The 22500-nt window shown below is 40.1% G+C and overlaps 1 protein-coding gene across 7 annotated transcripts in view; it reads left to right on the top strand.

The window, feature by feature from the left end:
• mid2 (midline 2) overlaps positions 1–22500 on the top strand; it is a 367099-nt gene that overhangs the window by 180265 nt on the left and 164334 nt on the right. For all 7 annotated transcript variants that reach the window (XM_061930298.2, XM_061930300.1, XM_061930297.1 and 4 more), the window contains one exon: positions 13803–14668. In XM_061930298.2, coding sequence (XP_061786282.1) covers positions 13859–14668 — 810 coding nt within the window. In that variant the 5' untranslated portion in view covers positions 13803–13858. The remainder of the gene's footprint in view (positions 1–13802; positions 14669–22500) is intronic.

Raw genomic sequence — 22500 nt, forward strand, 5'->3', positions numbered from 1 at the left:
TCTGCTGTACAGTATGTGTTTGGGTCCCTTTTTTTCAGGAACACTAATACCAAAAGTCACAATGTCCGATAGAGTTCTAAAAATGTTATGACAGACCACTTAAAAAAAACAAATGAGATTTTACAGTTTTTTACTAAATGGGATACCCAAATTGTACATTAAAGTAAAGAAAGTGGGATTTACAATATTAACTATGAACAATAAAAGACTGAATATTAACATGTGAACATTGCTCCTCTTTTACTTCTCAGATAGACATCTTTTACAATCAAGCAAAACACAACAAAAATGTACAGCAAAATATAAATGCAAAGTGTAATAAACAGCTACAATATGCTATATTATCACTTTTATGCAGAAATTTGTTTTAAAAATGTGGTTCCACATCTTTTCCTGACACGCATTTCGGGCTGGCTGCTCTGAAAACAAACTCCGCCCACTCTGCTTTGTTCCTCTTCTGAGCTGCTGTGACCTAGATAACCGTAATAACTCATATAACAGCCAAAAGTGCAGATTTCGACCATTGAAATACTTTGTATAGTTCAAGACTTACGGTCATTTAAAAACAGCACTTTACATCATAATGGCGGCGACAGTTTTGATGTTAAAGGTCTAACAAAATTATAAAGGATGTCGGCGGGCCGGATTGAAAATCTTATGTGGCCTGCTGGGCCGTATTTTGCCCAGGTCTGGTCAAGAGGATTATTTGTGATATGTACATTTTCAGAATGTGCTTGTTCTTTTTTGGGCCAAAGTAAAACAAAGAAAACAATCGGAAGTTTTATTTTTAAAGTTATTTTGCCATGATTTTATCTGGTAATAGATTTACTTCCATGCGGCCCCTGAGCTAAAATGAGTTTGACACCCCTGTCGTAGAAGAACCGGAATCCGAAATGTCAAAAATGAAATCCAGTCATGCACCTAAATTCCACTGGATTCCATTAAACAATGCTCTGCTTCTTCAAGGTTTAAAAGCTCAGCTTAGTTAAAATGCCGTGTTTAGGCTTTTAGAGTTATGTTTGCCAACACTGTCAATAATGCAAGTATTCATACAGCATGTTCATATAATGAAGACTTGGAACATGAATGAAAGGATCTCTCCACATTGCACAAGCAGGGCAGTTATTCCCTGAAAAGTGAGGCGTCGGCCTCTGGCTCGGTATGCCGTGACTTCATAAACTAGTGAATGGAAGCTCCTTGTTTAACCGAGATGGACTTCCACGCAGAAGAGGAAGGTTGACCTCGCCATTGAGCTTCATTCATTTATTTTTAATTGACTTTGTTTAGTTTTTTCTGCAAATAGGCCTTTATTCTTTCCTGCATTTCAAAGATTTTAGGTTGAGTGTCCACTTCATAAAATAGTCCGGAGTTGATTAAAACCTGGACGGCTCGCTGAGATTCATAATTAAAAAAAAACAACACAAGCAATAACACTGAAAAGGTTGTTTTGTATTGTGTGTGGAATGGCGCCATCTTTTGGAAGAGTTTGCTCAGTGCAGTTGCTGTGGCGTGAACGTCTACGGTATTTCCTTCTGTTTAGGGCTTTTAACCGGAAGTACAAGTGCTGTTCCGTCTTTGAGTTGTCCATAGCGTTTGTACTCGTATGTATTCTTTCTTCATCACTCCAAGCAACGTTTGTACGTTTTACAATTTAACTAAAACAATTCATACTCCCATGTGTGGGAGTGTTTTCATGCTTAAGTGTATGTGCTATCATAATGTAATCAAGCTAGCGTTGTTAGCAATAACAATTCATTGAACCTTTGACCTGCAAAGTATTAGTGACATTGTTATAGGAACTAAGTTTGTGCATTATACCGGTACGGATGAAGTACCGCGGTACTAATGAATTAAAAAAGGTAATATACTGCCTTTAAAAAATACCAGTGCTTTTTTTATGCGCCTGATTCAACAGACGCACAGGCCACTTCAAAGCGGAAATAATGTGGAGACAAGAGGAGAATGGACATATTTTGGCCTTAAAACTAACGATAAAGGTGAAGTTATAAGCACTGAAGCTTTAAAACGCAACTAGCTTGCTGATAACATCCGTCCACAGTGTTTTAGCTACTTTTAAATCACTATTCCTAGCTAATATGCCGACACGTTTACGAGTGTCTGTGTTAGTATTATTTACTTACAATGGCATTCTTCTTGTGTTGTTTTAGTTTTACAATTTCCTCAGTAAATTCACCAAAACGTCACCATGGAGTTATTGAGTCTGTTTAGTTGATTGAAGAACTAGCTTTACGCAGCTAGTGAGTCCATGACGAAGACTTCTGTTTTGTTTAAACAACCGTTTTACTGTCGTGTTACAGACACCGTTCGGAAACAATTAAGGTATGTAAATAAACATTTATAGAATCATTTTCTGTAAATAACCAATTTCACAATGTATACACAGTACAGGCCAAAAGTTTGGACACACCTTCTCATTCAATGGTTTTCTATATTTTCATGACTATTTACATTGTAGATTGCCACTGAAAGCATCAAAACTATGAATGAACACATGTGTAGTTATGTAAAAAAAGGTGAAATAACTGAAAACGTTCTATATTCTAATTTTTTCAAAATAGCCACCCTTTGCTCTGATTACTGTTTTGCACACTCTTGGCATTCTCTCAATGAGCTTCAAGAGGTAGTCACCTGAAATGGTTTTCACTTCACAGGTGTCATAGTTTTGATACCTTCAGTGACAATCAAATAGTGATGAAAATAAAGAAAATACATTGAAATGAGAAGGTGTGTACAAACTTTTGGTCTGTACTGTATCTAATACAAACCCCGTTTCCATATGAGTTGGGAAATTGTGTTAGATGTAAATATAAACAGAATACAATGATTTGCAAATCCTTTTCAACCCATATTCAGTTGAATATGCTACAAAGACAACATATTTGATGTTCAAACTGATAAACATTTTTTTTTTCCAAATAATCATTAACTTTAGAATTTGATGCCAGCAACATGTGACAAAGAAGTTGGGAAAGGTGGCAATAAATACTGATAAAATTGAGGAATGCTCATCAAACACTTATTTGGAACATCCCACAGATGAACAGGCAAATTGGGAACGGGTGGGTGCCATGATTGGGTATAAAAGTAAATTCCATGAAATGCTCAGTCATTCACAAACAAGGATGGGGCAAGGGTCACCACTTGGTCAACAAATGCGTGAGCAAATTGTTGAACCGTTTAAGAAAAACCTTTCTCAACCAGCTATTGCAAGGAATTTAGGGATTTCACCATCTACGGTCCGTAATATCATCAAAGGGTTCAGAGAATCTGGAGAAATCACTGCACGTAAGCAACTAAGCCTGTGACCTTCGATCCCTCAGGCTGTACTTCATCAACAAGCGACATCAGTGTGTAAAGGATATCACCACATGGGCTCAGGAACACTTCAGAAACCCACTGTCAGTAACTACATTTGGTCGCTACATCTGTAAGTGCAAGTTAAAACTCTCCTATGCAAGGCGAAAACCGTTTATCAACAACACCCAGAAATGCCGTCGGCTTCGCTGGGCCTGAGCTCATCTAAGATGGACTGATACAAAGTGGAAAAGTGTTCTGTGGTCTGACGAGTCCACATTTCAAATTGTTTTTGGAAACTGTGGACGTCGTGTCCTACGGACCAAAGAGGAAAAGAACCATCCGGATTGTTATAGGCGCAAAGTTGAAAAGCCAGCATCTGTGATGGTATGGGGGTGTATTAGTGCCCAAGACATGGGTAACTTACACATCTGTGAAGGCGCCATTAATGCTGAAAGGTACATACAGGTTTTGGAGCAACATATGTTGCCATCCAAGCAACGCTACCATGGACGCCCTTGCTTATTTCAGCAAGACAATGCCAAGCCACGTGTTACATCAACGTGGCTTCATAGTAAAAGAGTGCGGGTACTAGACTGGCCTGCCTGTAGTCCAGACCTGTCTCCCGTTGAAAATGTGTGGCGCATTATGAAGCCTAAAATACCACAACGGAGACCCCCGGACTGTTGAACAACTTAAGCTGTACATCAAGCAAGAATGGGAAATAATTCCACCTGAGCTTAAAAAATGTGTCTCCTCAGTTCCCCAACGTTTACTGAGTGTTGATAAAAGGAAAGGCCATGTAACACAGTGGTGAACATGCCCTTTCCCAACTACTTTGGCTCGTGTTGCAGCCATGAAATTCTAAGTTAATTATTATTTGCAAAAAAAAAATAAAGTTTATGAGTTTGAACATCAAATATCTTGTCTTTGTAGTGCATTAAATGATAATGATAAATGGGTTATACTTGTATAGCGCTTTTCTACCTTCAAGGTACTCAAAGCGCTTTGACAGTATTACCACATTCACCCATTCACACACACATTCACACACTGATGGCGGGAGCTGCCATGCAAGGCGCTAACCAGCAGCCATCAGGAGCAAGGGGTGAAGTGTCTTGCCCAAGGACACAACGGACAAGACTAGAATGGTAGAAGGTGGGGATTGAACCCCAGTAACCAGCAACACTCCGATTGCTGGCACGGCCACTCTACCAACTTTGCCACGCCGTCCCGCATTGAGTTGAATATGGGTTGAAAAGGATTTGCAAATCATTGTATTCCGTTTATATTTACATCTAACACAATTTCCCAACTCATATGGAAACCGGGTTTGTATATGGAAAAAAAAAATAGTCAAAAAAATTAGTGGGTGTGGCTTACTCTATAGTCTGGAAAATACGGTAAATTAATAACATAGTTCAAGTTTTGTTCTTTAAAACTTAACCATAAATATAAATATATGACATGAGTGTAATAAAATTCTGATACGAACTAACTGCCAAATGTGCCGCTTAACTTTTCAGACCAGACAGGTGTTTTTTCATGATTGAATTACAAATATATTTCGGCCCAGTTTTACAGTCCCACAGGGATAAACATGGAAGTTTTTTTTCTAAACTCCTTCAGTGCCTGTTTAATATTGGGTCAATCTTTGGTTCTTTAAAAAAAATAGAATTATTTTTAAGTCGGACCCGTTTCCAGTGAGGGTTGGACTCCGCCAAGGCTGCCCTTTGTCACCGATTCTGTTCATAACTTTTATGGACATAATTTTTAGGCGCAGTCAGGGCATTGAGGGGATCCGGTGTGGTGGCTGCAGGATTAGGTCTCTGCTTTTTGCAGATGATGTGGTCCTGATGGCTTCATCTGGCCAGGATCTTCAGCTCTCACTGGATCGGTTCGCAGCCGAGTGTGATGCGACTGGGATGAGAATCATCACCTCCAAGTCCGAGTCCATGGTTCTCATGGAGTGCCATCTCCGAGTTGGGGAAGAGAACTTGCCCCATGTGGAGGAGTTCAAGTACCTCGGAGTCTTGTTCTCGAGTGAGGGAAGAGTGGATCGTGAAATCGACAGGTGCGGTGTCTTCAGTAATGCGGACGCTGTATCGATCCGTTGTGGTGAAGAAGGAGCTGAGCCGGAAGGCAAAGCTCTCAACTTACCGGTCGATATACGTTCCCATCCTCACCTATGGTCATGAGCTTTGGGTTATGACCGAAAGGACAAGATCACAGGTACAAGCGGCCGAAATTAGTTTCCTCCGCCGGGTGGCGGGGCTCTCCCTTAGAGATAGGGTGAGAAGCTCTGTCATCCGGGAGGAGCTCAAAGTAAAGCCGCTGCTCCTCCACATCAAGAGGAGCCAGATGAGGTGGTTTGGGCTTCTGGTCAGGATGCCACCTGAACGCTTCCCGAGGGAGGTGTTTAGGGCACGTCTGACCGGCAGAAGGCCACGGGGAAGACCCAGGACATGTTGGGAAGACTATGTCTCCCGGCTGGCCTGGGAACGCCTCGGGATTCCCCGGGAGGAGCTGGACGAAGTAGCTGGGAAGAGGGAAGTCTGGGCTTCTCTGCCTAGGCTGCTGCCCCCGGGACCCAACCTCGGATAAGCGGAAGAAAATGGATGGATGGATGGATGGATGGAATTCTTTGCTTCATTTCCTCTGCCGTCATAAGGTGGCGACCAACATTTTTCACCAAGATCATTAAATTCAAGACGCACTTGAAGAAGGAACTGGGTTTGGGAGTTTTGGGAATTTTTAATGTCTCATAAAATGCTAAAACAGTGATTTAGTCAGAATGAAAGCCACTGATCTCTAACCTCAGTGGCTGTGATTTTGAAGGCTCACTTTGTTATTAACTGATGTTGTGTTAGTGCTTTGACCACACGGGGCAAGAGTAGGTTGTTTCTTGGCCTTCAAGGGTTCAAATCTGTTTATGGGGTGTGTGTGTTCTCCTTGTGCAGGCGTATATTAACACACCTGCCCATTCCTAAAACATGCATGTGAGGTTAACTGTCCGTTGGTGTGAATGTGGGTGTGTATGGTCAATTGTTTTTACAGTATGTGTCTGCAATTGGCTGGTGACCCATCCTCTTACACAAAGTCAGTTTTGATAGGCTCCAGCTCACCTGTGACCCTATCAGCTGGCTGTAAAGAAAATAAATGGAGGGATGTTAGCGTATTTGTCTGATTTATTCAAATGTGGGACTCATCTCCAATCTTACTTGTGCATTAGGTAATAAAGAAAGTGTAATTTTATGATGGTCCAACCAATTTTGCATCCACAGCAATTCAAGTTAACATCATAGGGGAACGATATGTTTTTAGTGTATTTTTTTATTGTAAATGCAGGGGTGATTATACTGTCTTTTTATACTCTTGCAGCCTACACTTTAGTGTTCTCCATGGTAATTTCTTGTAAATGTCATCCGGTATTTATTGTTACGGCTATTTGTATTCCATCTTCCAAAGCCTTAAAAATACCAGCAAAGAAAAACATGGCCGTCATTAAGGATTGGATAATGTATCATTGTAGGCTTGTACCCTACACTTTAGTGTTCTGCAAGGTAATTTCCTGTAAATGTCTTGTGTAATTAAGTGTTACTGCTATTTTAATTCAATCTTACAAAGCCTTAAACATGACTTACTGTACATAAAGAACTGGAGGAATTGTGTTAAAGTTTCAATTTCATGTAGCTTGCAGACTTATAAACTAATACTATTTATGAATTGGGAACTCACTTTTCTTTCATCTTTTATGAGCGTAATTATTAATCACTTATTTATTTTTTGTATTGATGCAGATGAGTGCTGACCGAATGAGTTGTGCCATAGCTCAACTTCCTGTAGCTGACCTCCTATCATTCTTCTTTGTTTCTACAAACTAGTTGAGATTGAATCAACAGCACCTCTGCTGGTTAAAACCAAGTACTGTACTTTTCAGACTGCGAAGCACACCCACCGAATTTTAGAAGTAATACATATTTTTACATATGTTGGCCACACCTGACCATACACTGTATATACTGCTACGAAAGAGTTTGTGAATTTTTATTAAAAAACCTTAATTGTTTCCAAACGGTGCCGTCACACAGCAGTAAATACAAGAAAAACAGGAGTCATCATTATGCACCCACTAGCTGCGGAAGCTAGCTTTCCAATTAGCTAAACAGACTCAATAACTCCACGGTGACGTGGTGACTTTACAAAACTAAAAAAAGAATAACAAAGAATGCGATTGGGGGTACTGATATAACAGAAACTTGTAAACGTGTGAGCATATTTGTTAATGCTAATGACGCTAGCTTGATTACATTAGGACAACAGGTAGACCTATGCATGAAACACTCCTACAGACATCACACATGGGACGGTTTAGTAAGTATGAATAGTTTTAGTTATACTGTAAAACTTACAAACGTTGCTCCTATCGAGCAGAAACGCTATCGACAAATAGGCGAAACGACAAAACGGGATATACTTCCGGTTTAGGGCACACAACAGAAAGTACATTTTCAACCTGCCGCACCTGCAATGAGCAAACTCGTCCGAAAGATGGCGCCATAGCACAAACAATAACACACCTTTTCCTCTTTTGGTGTTGAAAAATATAATTTTATTGATTGTTTTGCATTATCTCAGGATTCTAAAAACATTACTGCCATAATGGGTAAAGAACAACATTTTTGTGTTTGTAAACCTTACAAAATCACATGTTTAAATAAAACTCACAGAGATACATTAATAGAGGCATTATTAGACATATTGCATGTTGGGTTTAGGAGTTATGCTTGAATAGGTTTTTTTATGAACATTGCTGTCATATTGAGTAAAAAACTAATGTATGTGTTTGCAAACCTTACAGACGCACATGTTTCTAGTAAAACTTACAAAGATTCAATAAAACAGGTATTATTAGACATTTTGCACATTTGGTTTAGGAGTTATGCTTGAATAATTTTTTAAAGAACATTACTGTCATATTGAGTAAAAAACAAATTGTTGTGTTTGGAAACCTGTTTTTAGTAAAACTCACAGAGATACATACCATTTTTATTGCTTTTTTTGCATTATCTCAGGTTTCTAAGAACATTACTGTCATATTGAGTAAAACACTATTTTTTGTGTTTGCTAACCTTACAAAAGCACATGTTTCTGGTAAAACTCACAAAGATACATTAATACACACATTATTAGCCATATTGCATGTATGGTTTGGAGTTATGCTTGAAACTATTTTGTATTGCTTTTTTCGCATTATCTCAGGATTCTAAGAGCATTACTGTCCTATTGAGAAAAACAAACTAATACGACACACCTTTTCAGTGTCTCTTTCAGTGTTAAAAACTATTTGTTGAAGCAAAAAAAAAATCCATAAATTAGCTGCTCCGTTTTATTGGCCGCAGGGTCCAAAGTGTAGGAAAAAAGTAGCGGCTTATAGTCCGAAAAATACGGAAATGCACTCCCTTTTGCCTTAATTGCGTCAAGTCACTGAATAAATTCGACACAAAATGGACTCTTGCTATGTATGCTTTAATGCAAATTGCCCAAAAAACTTCCTATGATATTAAAATGTGTAGTAGTTTGTCATGCTTGTGCAGTACAGATGTGCGTACAAGCTTGAACCATTTTCTTTGCAGAAATGACTCAGGAAAGACAGTCAATTAGAGACAACAGGACATGCAGTATGCTGACAAATGTGTGCACAGTGTTATAAATGTGTGTTTGTGTACCACACACGCCTTCGCCCCTCCCATCTCTGCCGGCATTGTTTCCCCAGAGTGACATTGCTCAAGGCTTAATGGTCCTGCTGATGGCGTGTTAAAGCGTAGTGTTAATTATAACACTATGCTTCGTTAAGCACAGTCACATTAACGTTGGGCTCAGCAGCACCGCTGAGCTGTCCTCGGGAACTAGGCCAGACTGCTGACTCATTATCTGGACCGGATGATTTTTTTTTATTTTTTTTTTTAGATCCACTCATTATGTGGGTCTAATTCAGTTGAGACTAGTTTTATGTTTGTGTGTATCCAATATTTTTTTTTATTATCATGGGACAGATTTCATGCAGCCCTCTGATTTGTATTTTACTTTGGTTGTTTATTACTCGTGGAGAAAACCATTTACGCTATGATAAAATAAATAATCGATTCATTGTCTTTATGACTATATACCAAGCTGTTCTTTATTGCTCTGTTTTCTCACTGCCTGAAAAAGACACACACAGATGGTTATTGTTAAATATGTATTTAGAATTAACAACCAAATGAGATTGCAACTCTATAGTTATACAAAGTATGAGAAAAGTATATTTTTGTAACATATAATATTGGTGATGGCAGTAGTTAAGTTTATTTTTGCTGAACAGTGTTACAAACAGAGAACTTAACAAGTCTACACTAGCACATTTGAACTTGTTAAAAAAAAGTAAGTTTGTTTCCCAAGATTTCATCAATTACTGTTCACTTTCTGTGTTTATCATGTTACCAATGCAGAAATCAAAGAATAAGTCTTCTGTAACAGTAAAGATAATCGACAGGAAAATAATGGACATAAAAACCCTAATATAATTAGGAATGGATACCGACTACGGTTGTCCTGATACCAATATTTTGATACGTTTCGATACTTTTCGGTACTTTGATACTTTTCTAAATAAAGGGTACCACAAAAAAAATCATTATTGGCTTTATTTTAATAAACAAATCTTACAGTATATTAAACATGTTTCTTATTGCAATCAAAGAACAATTTTGTTTTTAAATAAAATAGTGAACATACTATACAACCTGTCTTTTAGTAGTAAGTAAACAAACAAAGGTTTCTAATTTGTCCGCTGATGTATGCAGCAACACATGTTCATTTCCTGTTTCCATGCATCCATCTATTTTCTACCGATTGTCCCTTTTGGGGTCGCGGGGGGTGCTGGAGCCTATCTCAGCTGCATTCGGGCGGAAGGTAGGGTACACCCTGGAGAAGTCGCCACCTCAGTTTATATTTGGTTATTTTCTCTTTCAACATGTTCTATCTACACTTCTTTTAAAATGTAAGAATCACATATTCCTCTGTTGTTTGATACTTTACATTAGTTTTAGATGATACTACAAATGTGAGTATCAGTCCGATACCAAGTAGTTACAGGATCATACATTGGTCATATTCAAAGTCCTCATGTGTCCGGCACATATTTCCTGAGTTTATAAACATAATATGAATTTAAAAAAAAGGAAAACCGATTTTGTGACGATAAAAAATATTGATGTAATCATTGTAGTATTGACCAGATACACTATTGTACTTGGTATCATTACAGTGGATGTCAGGTGTAGCAAACGCCACCCATGGCATTTGTTAACATTCAGGAACGGCATCATTAGTGGTGACGCCGGTGAGCTACGGTAATGTTTAACTATTCCTCGTCCTGCAGGGATGATACTTGTAAAAAACGTACTTTATTTGTCGCCGTGGAGGCGAGGATTAGTGATTTAGAAGTAGCTAAAACACTGCCGACTGCGGATGGATGTTAGCTGCTAGCTAGCTAGCCATGTCTTAAAGCACCTCTTCCTGAGCGTGTTCCAGTGTTATAGCTTCACCTTATCTTTAGTTCTTAGGCCAAAATGCGTCCCTTCTCCCTTTTCTGTCTACACACTGTGTCTGCTTGTAAGTACTACGTGATTGTGCGCTGCCAAACATGTTCCTCTGCTTATAAAACCAGCAATGGCACGACGCGACGGCGCGTGCCGTCATGCCCGTTTAAAAAAAATAAAAAAACAATTGAGAACCGGTACTTTTCAAACAGAGTATAGTACCATTTTTGATACATTAGTACTGCAATACTATACTAGTACCGGTATAGCGTACAACCCCAATACCTACAATATCTTTGCTTTACGTGCGCTACCAGGTTTGCAGGTGTTTTACTACACACAAACCTTTAGCAAATCAGACCCAAACATTGTACATATTACACATCAGCTGTTTTATTGCAATGTTGTAGTTTTGATTGCCAAATTTGGAGGTGTTGGAATCGCCATGTAAAATGGCTAATGCTAATCAGTAGCATGCATATGCCATGTTCCAGCCAGCATCTAGCTGGCTTGAAATGTATTTGTTGGCCTGAAAAATTGCAACATTTTCTTGAAGCAGTCTCCTGTGAATACGCCTGTTTGCCTGCCAATTGGTTGAGGCGGTACCGAGTCTGCTATCGAACGTGACATCACATGCAACCCAGGTATATTAGTACGGTTCGATTGTATGTGAATCAGTTCTCTGAATTTCCCCTCGGGGATTAATAAAGTACTTCTGATTCTGATTCTGATTACCGACAGAATTTGGTTGGCACCTATTAAAGTACTGATTATGGTGCCCACATATGTATAATAATCTAGACCAGGGGTGTCAAACTCAAATACAGAGTGGGCCAAAATTTAAAACTGAACAAAGCCGCGGGCCAAGGTTGAACAAATTAACGTTTTAATAAGGACCCAAACAAGTTTTGCATCGAATATTGAATAAGCAAGGCTTATATAACTTTATAGTGACATGCAAAATCGAGTTTCAAATAATAATAATAATAATAATAATTAAAAAATATCAATGGCATATCAAATACAATTTAAATAAAAATTGAATGCTTCTTTTCTATTTGCAGCCTTCTGAGGTAAATATCAACAATAACTTTTTCCACAGGCTAATAAATTTGAAAATAAAATAACAATGAATAAACCAACCATTCAGGACTTTAAACTGCTCAGTTTGCAACACACTGATCTAATCTGATGTGCCCAAGCCAGATACCTGGCATCTTTTCTTGGATGCTAGTTCATTATTGTCGGGGCTCAGGCTTTGAGCTGACGCAACCTTCATTATCGAACGAAGGTGTTCATCAGTCATTATATCTCGTAGTCCACCCGGACCACAGTCTTGGGGGCGTGCCTTAAAGGCACTGCCTTTAACGTCCTCTATGAGCTGTCGTCATGTCCGCTTATCATCCATTCTAACAACAACCCAGTCACAAGATATGTGCGGCTTCTGTACGCACACACACACGTGAATGCAACGCATACTTGATCAACAGCGATACAGGTTACACTGAGGGTGGCCGTATAAACAACGTTAACACTGTTAGAAATATTCGCCACACTGTGAATCCACACCAAACAAGAATGACAAACACATTTCGGGAGACCATCCGCACCGTAACACAACAGAACAAATACCCAGAACCCTTTGCAGCACTAACTCTTCCGGGACGCTACAAAATACACCCCCCCCCCCCCCCCCCCCCCCCCCACACACACACACACCTTGTAGCGTCCCGTAAGAGTTAGTGCTGCAAAGGGTTCTGGGTATTTGTTCTGTTGTGTTTATGCTGTATATAATCGGCGGGCCAGCTCTAGTGTTAATTTGATATCTGTAACGACGTGGTCGCATAGTGATGCGGGTGTGGTTCTCCCAAGGATGCAGACGGCTTCGGACACAGCTTGCAGGTAGGAAAATGATTTATTTAAAATATAAATCGTACGGGGAACGAACAAAAGACGTGCAAATAGCAAAAGGCAAAAACAAAAGGACTAGCGTGGGAGCTAGCAGGCAAAATGGCATAGCGTGAAAAGCTAGCGGGAATCAAAGTTGTCGTCATCAGTTGTGTAAGAACAAACTAGGAAGCCAGACCGAGTGAGGCCAGGGCAAAGACTAAATAGCCCTCTGATTAGTGCCCGGGCAACAGGTGCGCGTCCCGAACACTAACCAGAGGCAGGTGAATGTAATCAGTTGACATGGCAACTGAACACAAACAAAATCAAGGTGCTGAAAACATGTGACTCAAACATAAACAAACTATGATCCGGGCAGCGGATCGTAACAATATCGCCTCCACCCATGATCTAGACTATTATACTTTTAATGTTTGCCCCCAGAAAGTGTTACATGTTATAGCAGAAAAAGCACAGTAGTGAAAAATACTGTAAATACGCATTGAAGATGAAAAATGGCAGAAAATAAATTGAGGCGAAGGGGGGTACAGACGTAAAAAGGTGATAAATGATTATACTTCCTGTTGTCAATAAAAGGTTATCCTGCTTCCCTTTTCTCTATCCTGTTTCCCTTGTCCTGTTTTCCATTCATCCAACCCTGCATATTAAGGCTCTCAGTTAAAAGTTGCAGCATTGGTCGCTCCTGCTTTGCTGGCTCAGAGGTAGCTTGCCACTAAAGCGGCTCTGTTTATCCCAGCACAGCAAGGCGCTGTGCTAACGACCGCATAAAACTACAGATAAATAGCCAGGAAGGAGAAGAGAGAATGAGTGCATATGGTGCCAGAAGCAGTGAAAAATACAAATTTACCAGTTGTCCACATGTATTTGCAAGCACAGTAATCATAGACATAGAAATGCATTTTGTATCACAAGCAAAGGTTTGCATCGTCTGACTGGTTTTGTCTGATCAGCAACTATAATCGTTTGAGCAAATCTTTTTTCCTGTTTTTAACGCAGGTAACCGGCCAGCTTCTGTGGGATTTGATGTTGCCTTTAGGTGGCTTCAACTGAAGATGGAAACACTGGAGTCAGAGCTGACCTGCCCAATCTGCCTGGAGTTGTTTGAAGACCCTCTGCTCTTGCCGTGCGCCCACAGCCTGTGCTTCAACTGTGCCCACCGCATCCTGGTGTCCCACTGCTCATCCAGCAAGCCGCTCCAGTCCGTGTCAGCCTTTCAGTGCCCCACCTGTCGCTACGTCATCGCGCTGAATCACCGCGGGCTGGAGGGCCTCAAGCGCAATGTGACGCTGCAGAACATTATTGACCGCTTTCAAAAGGCCTCCCTTAGCGGCCCCAATTCGCCCACTGAGAGCCGGCGTCTGCAGCGGCCATTCACCGCCACTATTAGTGGCACAATTGGCGGGGGTGGCGGCGGTGGCACAAGCGGAAGCAGCGCCCGGAGCAGTCCGGCCACTTCCAGCCACGCCCACCCGCATGCCAATCACACCAACCACGCAAACCACACCAACGCCAACCACAGCCCGGCGTTTGTGGCGAAAATGGATCCGCGCATCAGCTGCCAGTTCTGCGAGCAGGATCCGCCTCGCGAGGCCATCAAGACGTGTGTCACGTGCGAGGTGTCGTACTGCGACCGCTGCCTGCGAGCCACGCACCCCAACAAGAAGCCCTTCACCAGTCACCGCCTGGTGGAGCCCGTGCCCGACACGCACCTCCGCGGGCTGACCTGCCCGGAGCATGAGAACGAGAAGGTCAACATGTACTGCTTGGTGGACGACCAGCTCATCTGTGCCCTCTGCAAGCTGGTCGGGCGGCACCGCGAGCACCAGGTGTCCTCGCTCATCGAACGCTTCGACAAACTCAAAGTAAGTCCTCCATTTTCTTTGCTGTGTGCTTAAATCTGTTGCACAGGACTTTCGTTGTTGGTAAAGGGTATGCAATTTGTAAACAATAGTATATAGTATATAAGTGTTATAATGAAGACAAGACATGATGTAAGTGTCTATATTAGTTATATTAGCCTACTATCAACATGACTTTAAAAGTCTTATATAAGTGTCATAATGAAGACGAGACATTATGTAAGTGTCTATATTAGTTATATTAGCCTACTATCAAAATACTTTAAAAGTCTTATATAAGTGTCATAATGAAGACAAGACATGATGTAAGTGTTTATATTAGCTATATTAGCCTACTATCAAAATGACATTGTGTCGCATGCTGACGCAAATCTTCGTTGACAAAAATGTTGAAATGTGATTTATTCTACACTTTTTTACAAAATAGGAGAACAGAGGTTTCTTACAGGGTGAGATAACTCCTGGAAATGACTGTCTTAGAATGGACAAAGGTACAGATGTGTGTGTCCAAGTTAAAGGAAACGGCAGGCTGTCTTCTTGTAATGGATTTATTACAATCTTTGCTAGCTGGGTAATGATTGCTGTGGTCTGGAACAACATGGCACACAAACAACTATAAGAAATGCAGCCAATATTACATTCAGATAAGGTGTCATGAGTAGGGTTGCAAAGGGGTGGAAAGTTTCTGGTAAATTAAGCTCGGGAAGTTTGGAAATATTGATAATTTTTTTATTATTCAAAGTTGGACACCGTCCATGGGAATTAATGGGAATATATGGGAATTAATGGGGAATTACAATAATTATATATTATTGGTCACTTGTCTATATGCTGCTGCATCTTTGTAGCATTTTTTATGTAGCTCTTTGCACAGAATTTGCAAATGTACACAGCCTTTCCGCCTACATTGGTTGGGGTGAAATGTTTCCACACAGATGGTGTTGTGGCATTATTCTGTTTGTATTTATTTATTCTTGTAAAACACTAATGCAATACCACACACGTATATAAATAGTCAGCTAAACCAGTGGTCCCCAAATGGTCCGTGGATCGATTGGTACCGGGCCGGACAAGAAATAAAAAAAAAAAAAAAAATGTTTTATTTTTTTTATTTTTTTATTAAATCAACATAAAAAACACAAGATACACTTAAAATTAGTGCACCAACCCAAAAAACCTCCATCCCCCATTTACACTCATTCACACTCATTCGCACAAAAGGGTTGTTTCTTTCTGTTATTAATATTTCTGGTTCCTACATTATACATCAATATAGATCAATACAGTCTGCAGGGATACAGTCCGTAAGCACGCATGATTGTATTTTTTTATGACAAAAAAAATAAAAAAAATACCATAACACCCCCCCCCCCCCCTCCCCCACCTCCATTTCTAACAATTAGAAATGTTTGTGTCATGTTTGTCCTCCTACAGAAACCGTATTAAAACACATTATACATTTTTTCCCTCATCTTTTTCTATTTTCATACATTTTTGAATGTATGAAAATGTTTCCAGGTGTTTGCGGGCTAGATACAATGATGTCCCGGGCCTTGAGTTTGACACCTGTGGTATACAACAACGTAACATTAAGCAGTGTGACAGGAAGACACAAACGTTTTTGAGCTGCTTTGCTTACATGACACTCACATTTTAATAGCAACACCATGATAGGTTAGCCTATTTGCTGGAAAAAAAGAAAGATCAAACTTAGAGCGCCCCTGCCTGTACCTGATGGACACAGTTGGCATTGTAAGATGTGTAATTAAACATTTATCTCTTTTTTCTCTCAAAGCTGTTGTTCATGAATTGGTGGGCTAGTTTCAAGCTAATGTCTGGTCACACAGTTTTTCCTCTGGGAAGAATTCAATGGATTTTTTCATGTTTGATGCCCATAAAGAGGCTCTAGGGACACATCGCAGTTCTAACATTTAACTAGAAAAGCACTCGGAGATCGTAGACCTTCGCCATACCCTACCTCCAATAGTAACAATTTAACTAAATCCAGAAGGTGATCGGATCACCCCCAAAATGTAATCAACCGTTCCTTATCCCATTTTCTGAAAGTTGCATCAATATGTGCCCGTAACTTTTTATATATATGTATAGCTAAATGAAAGGAACAGAGTGAACACTCTTGCCAGTCATCCAGTGTCTTTGTCTCTGTGGGTGGAGGCGGAGATATATGGATACACACAAAGAAGTTCAAGCCAAGTGATATATCGTAGTAGAAATGCTCCAGATCAGTTCTAAATTGACTCTTTATTTATTCCGTTTCGGACCGTTAGATCAGCCTGCAACTTTTTGAGCTATATATACTATATGTACACAAACTGGATTTGAAACTCATAATGTAAGTAGAAGGCAGAGCTGGGCAAATATTTTGACACGCGGGCCACATTGAGAGAAACAAATGTGTCTGGGGGCCAAGGTGTATGTGTGTGTATAAATGATATGTACGCATTTAGCTGTAAAAATCTGCTGTACAGCATGTGTGTTTGGGTCCCTTTTTTTCAGGAACACTAATACCAAAAGTCACAATGTCCAATAAAATTCTAAAAAAGTTATGACAGACCACCTTTAAAAAACGGAATGTAATTTTACAGTTTTTTTACTGAATGGGACACCCAAAATGTACATGAAAGTAAAGACAGTGGGATTTACAATATTAACTATGAACAATAAAACACTGAATATTAACATCATATGAACGTCGCTCCTCTTTTACTACTCAGACCAGCTTCTTGATAGTTGTGTATCTTTTACAATCAAGCAAAACATAACAAAAATGTAACAAACAGCAAAATATGAATGCAAAGGGTAATAAACATCTACAATATGATAAATTATCACGTACAAATCTGTTTCGGAAACAGGTGTTTTGGGCTGGCTGCTCTGAAAACAAACCCTGCCCACTCTGGTTTTGTTCCTCGTCTGAGCTGCTGTGACGTAGCTTACCGTAATAACTCGTACAACACCCAAAAGCGCAGATTTCAATCATTTAAATATTTTTTGTAGTTCAAGACTTACGGTCATTTAAAAACAGCACTGCACATCATAATGGCGGTGACAGTTTTGATGTTAAAGGTCTAAAAAAATTATTTTTGGACGTCCGGCGGGCCGGATTGAAAATCTTAACGGGCCGTATTGTGCCCAGGTCTGGCATAAGGTAACGTAGTAGAAATAAACCTGAACTTTTTTGGACATTTCCTAAAAGTTTAATAAAAATCAGCCTATAACTGTGAGTTATTTTGCTAACTCACTGACAGACGGACAAACCACTGACAACGATTACTTAACCTCCTGGCGGAGGTAAAAAGGCCACCTTCTTTTCCCGAGCGCTGTTACCCTATTCAAGCCACCGTACTACTATGTGCACCCACATCATCAGATTTCAGCAACACAAAAGAGGAGCAACTTTGGGACAGTGTGCTTGCGAGCAATAGCGGAGGCCGTCATCATAATAGTCGATGAGCTGGCATTCCATGTGGCCGCTGAGCTTTCAGACTCTCCACGTATAGAGCAAGACTGCTGAGTCGGTGTGAAAAAAAACAACAGAGAGGCAAAAGCTGAAGCTAATTCGACCAGCATAGACCGACCAGGGTCGGCCGGTATCAGCTGGAACACATATGGAGGGACTTGCACATGTGGGACTTTTTCTTGATATTTGTAGCCACTAACATGTCTTTACAAAGACCTGTGGTTGCTCCTGATCATACTTGCTAACCCTCCCGAATTTTCCGGGAGACTCCCGAAATTCAGCGCCTCTCCCGAAAACCTCCAGGGACAAATATTCTCCCGAAAATCTCCCGATTTTCAGCCGGCGCTGGAGGCCACGCCCCCTCCAGCTCCATGCGGACCTGAGTGAGGACAGCCTTTTTTCACGACGGAGGACAACAGGGTGACAAGAACTAAATCATCCAGACTAGAGATACATTGTATTATTATGTTTATCTTACCTAAAAATAAATATATTTATTCATTAAAAAAACAAAAAACAAAATACATTGTTGCTATATTTTGCTAAAAACATAAAAATGTATTGTATTTTTTTTTTCTGACTCCTTCTTACGTCCAGCCATAGAATTATACATTAAAATAAACATATTTGAAATAATAAATTTTAAATTATCATAATAATTCATTTAAAATGACCATATTTAATTATTTTAAAAATGGCTTGTTTATCAACAACTTTAGCATTTTATTCATTACATTTTGAAGCTCTCAGAAGCCAGGTTATGTTATATTCATGTTATCTTTATGCAAGTTTGAAGTATCAATTTTCTAAACACAGTTTCGTTTGCATATTTTCAGGATATATATATATGTATGAAATACTTGACTTGGTGAATTCTAGCTGTCAATATACTCCTCCCCTCTTAACCACGCCCCCAACCACGCCCCGCCCCACCCCCCGAAATCGGAGGTCTCAAGGTTGGCAAGTATGCTCCTGATTCACAAATGAATTACAAACCCTGTTTCCGTATGAGTTGGGAAATTGTGTTGGATGTAAATATAAATGGAATACAATGATTTGCAAATCATTTTCAACCCATATTCAGTTGAATATGCTACAAAGACAACATATTTGATGTTCAAACTGATAAACCTTTTTTTTTTTTTTTTTTTACAAAAAATCATTAACTTTATAATTTGATGCCAGCAACACGTGACAAAGAAGTTGGGAAAGGTGGCAATAAATACTAATAAAGTTGAGGAATGCTCATCAAACACTTATTTGGAACATCCCACGGGTGAACAGGCAAATTGGGAACAGGTGGGTGCCATGATTGGGTATACAAGTAGATTTCATGAAATGCTCAGTCATTCACAAACAAGGATGGGGCGAGGGTCACCACTTTGTCAACAAATGCGTGAGCAAATTGTTGAACAGTTTAAGAAAAACCTTTCTCAACCAGCTATTGCAAGGAATTTAGGGATTTCACCATCTACGGTCCGTAATGTCATCAAAGGGTTTAGAGAATCTGGAGAAATCACTGCACGTAAGCAGCGAAGCCCGTGACCTTCGAGCCCTCATCAGTGTGTAAAGGATATCACCACATGGGCTCAGGAACACTTCAGAAACCCACTGTCAGTAACTACAGTTGGTCGCTACATCTGTAAGTGCAAGTTAAAACTCTCCTATGCAAAGCGAAAACCGTTTATCAACAACACCCAGAAACGCTGTTGGCTTCGCTGGGCCCGAGCTCATCTAAGATGGGCTGATACAAAGTGGAAAAGTGTTCTGTGGTCTGACGAGTCCACATTTCAAATTGTTTTTGGAAACTGTGGACGTCGTGTTCTCCCGACCAAAGAGAAAAAGAACCATCCGGATTGTTATAGGCGCAAAGTTGAAAAGCCAGCATCTGTGATGGTATGGTGGTGTATTAGTGCCCAAGACATGGGTAACTTACACATCTGTGAAGGCACCATTAATGCTGAAAGGTACATACAGGTTTTGGAGCAACATATGTTGCCATCCAAGCAACGTTACCATGGACGCCCCTGCTTATTTCAGCAAGACAATGCCAAGCCACGTGTTACATCAACGTGGCTTCATAGTAAAAGATTGCGGGTACTAGACTGGCCTGCCTGTAGTCCAGACCTGTCTCCCATTGAAAATGTGTGGCGCATTATGAAGCCTAAAATACCACAACAGAGACCCCCGGACTGTTGAACAACTGAAGCTGTACATCAAGCAAGAATGGGAAAGAATTCCACCTGAGAAGCTTAAAAAATGTGTCTCCTCAGTTCCCAAACGTTTACTGAGTGTTGTTAAAAGGAAAGACCATGTAACACAGTGGTGAACATGCCCTTTCCCAACTACTTTGGCACGCGTTGCACCCATGGAATTCTAAGTTAATTATTATTTGCAAAAAAAAAAATAAAGTTTATGAGTTTGAACATCAAATATTTTGTCTTTGTAGTGCATTCAATTGAATATGGGTTGAAAAGGATTTGCAAATCATTGTATTCCGTTTACATTTACATCTAACACAATTTCCCAACTCATATGGAAACGGGGTTTGTGCGTTTGTGTTTCATTCATTGAAAGGTAGTATTTTTATTGTTGGATGACTTAACTGGGTAAGTGACTGGCTAACTTAAATTAGCATCATAGCAAATAAAAGCACATATATATGTACATGCATATTAGGGTTGTACGGTATACCGGTACTAATACATTAAAAACAATACTAAGCCGCTTTTTTGAAAAATACTGGTACTTTTTTTCATTGACATGATGTGCGCCGCGGTGACAATGCTGGCATACAAGCCGCGAGGAGTGTCCGTTGACACACGCACTCACAGCACTTGCAAGCAGAAACAATGTGAAGACAGAAGATGGAGAACAGATGTATTTTGGCTTTAAATCTAACAATAAAGGTAGAGCTGTGAACACTGAAGCGCTGCTATGCAAAGTGATGCTTTACAACATAGCTAGGTCATATTTCGCTAGCAGCTAACGTCTCTCTGTAGTGTTTTAGCTGCTTCTAAATAACTAATCCTCACCTCCACACACATATATATTTATATATATATATATATATATATATATATATATATATATATATATATATATATATATATATATATATATATATATGTATGTGTGGGAAAAAAATCACAAGACTATTTCATCTCTACAGGCCTGTTTCATGAGGGGGTTCCCTCAATCATCAGGAGATTTTAATGGGAGCATTCACATACCATGGTTTATATAGGGCACAGAGTGGGTGGGTACAGGCTGGCGTAGGGGCGTGGTGATTGGCTCATGTGTTACCTAGGAGGTGTTTCCGTCTGTGGCGGCATGCTGTTACAATTTCGCTGCGCTTGTTGAGGGATGACAGGTCTGGACGGTAAATAATAAACAGTTTCTCTTTCAAGCATAGGTTGCATCTTTTATTACCACTATTGTAAGGTGTGCTGGATGCAAGAATTTGCCATGTTATTGAATATTCAACATTATTGTCTTTGAGGTCCCAAATGTGTTTGCTGAGTTCTGTGGTATTCCGCAGGTTTTGGTTCCTGAAAGAAGCCTTGTGATTGTTCCATGTGGTTTTGAACTCTCCCTCGGTTAATCCTACATATGTGTCGGATGTGTTAATGTCCTTGCGTGTTACCTTAGATTGGTAGACAACTGATGTTTGTAAGCACCCCCCGTTGAGAGGGCAATCAGGTTTCTTTCGGCAGTTGCAGCCTTTGTTGGTCTTGGAGTCGCTCTGTCCGGGGGCCGACGGCTCATTTGCAATTGTTTTGTTGTGGTTTGAGATAATTTGTCGTATATTGTTCATACAGCTGTAGCTCAATTTAATGTTGTTCTTGTTGAATACTTTTCTTAGGATGTTGTCTTTGGGAAAGTGTTTGTCAATCAGATTGAGGAATTTGTGTCCAATGTTAGTTGAGACGTTTTTGCTGTATGGGGGGGTTGTACCAGATGATGTCGTTTCGTTTTCTGTTCTTTTTTGGTTGGTTTCCTGGCGTGGGTTCATAGGTGAGGGTGAAATTGTATCCGCTTTCATCAAGGGCTTTTTGGTACGGGGGGGTTGCTTGGTCAAATTCAGCTTTGCTAGATGACAGCATCGATAGCCTTTTATTAATTCCGGTAGGTATTCTTTTCGTGGTGGTGGGTAGGTGGTTGCTGTCATGGTGCACGTATTGGAGTGTTGTGTTGGGTTTCGTGAATGGTTGGTAGCTGTTATTTCTCAGGTTGAAAGTGACGTCAAGGAAGTTGACGGTTTGCTTGTTGGCTTCAATCGTGATCCGTAGGCCGTTCTCTTTGAAAATTTGGCATATGCGCTTCTTGGTATTCTCGCTGCTCCTTGGCGAGG

Source organism: Nerophis lumbriciformis, linkage group LG36 (assembly GCF_033978685.3).
Source record: "Nerophis lumbriciformis linkage group LG36, RoL_Nlum_v2.1, whole genome shotgun sequence".
Classification (NCBI taxonomy): domain Eukaryota; kingdom Metazoa; phylum Chordata; class Actinopteri; order Syngnathiformes; family Syngnathidae; genus Nerophis; species Nerophis lumbriciformis.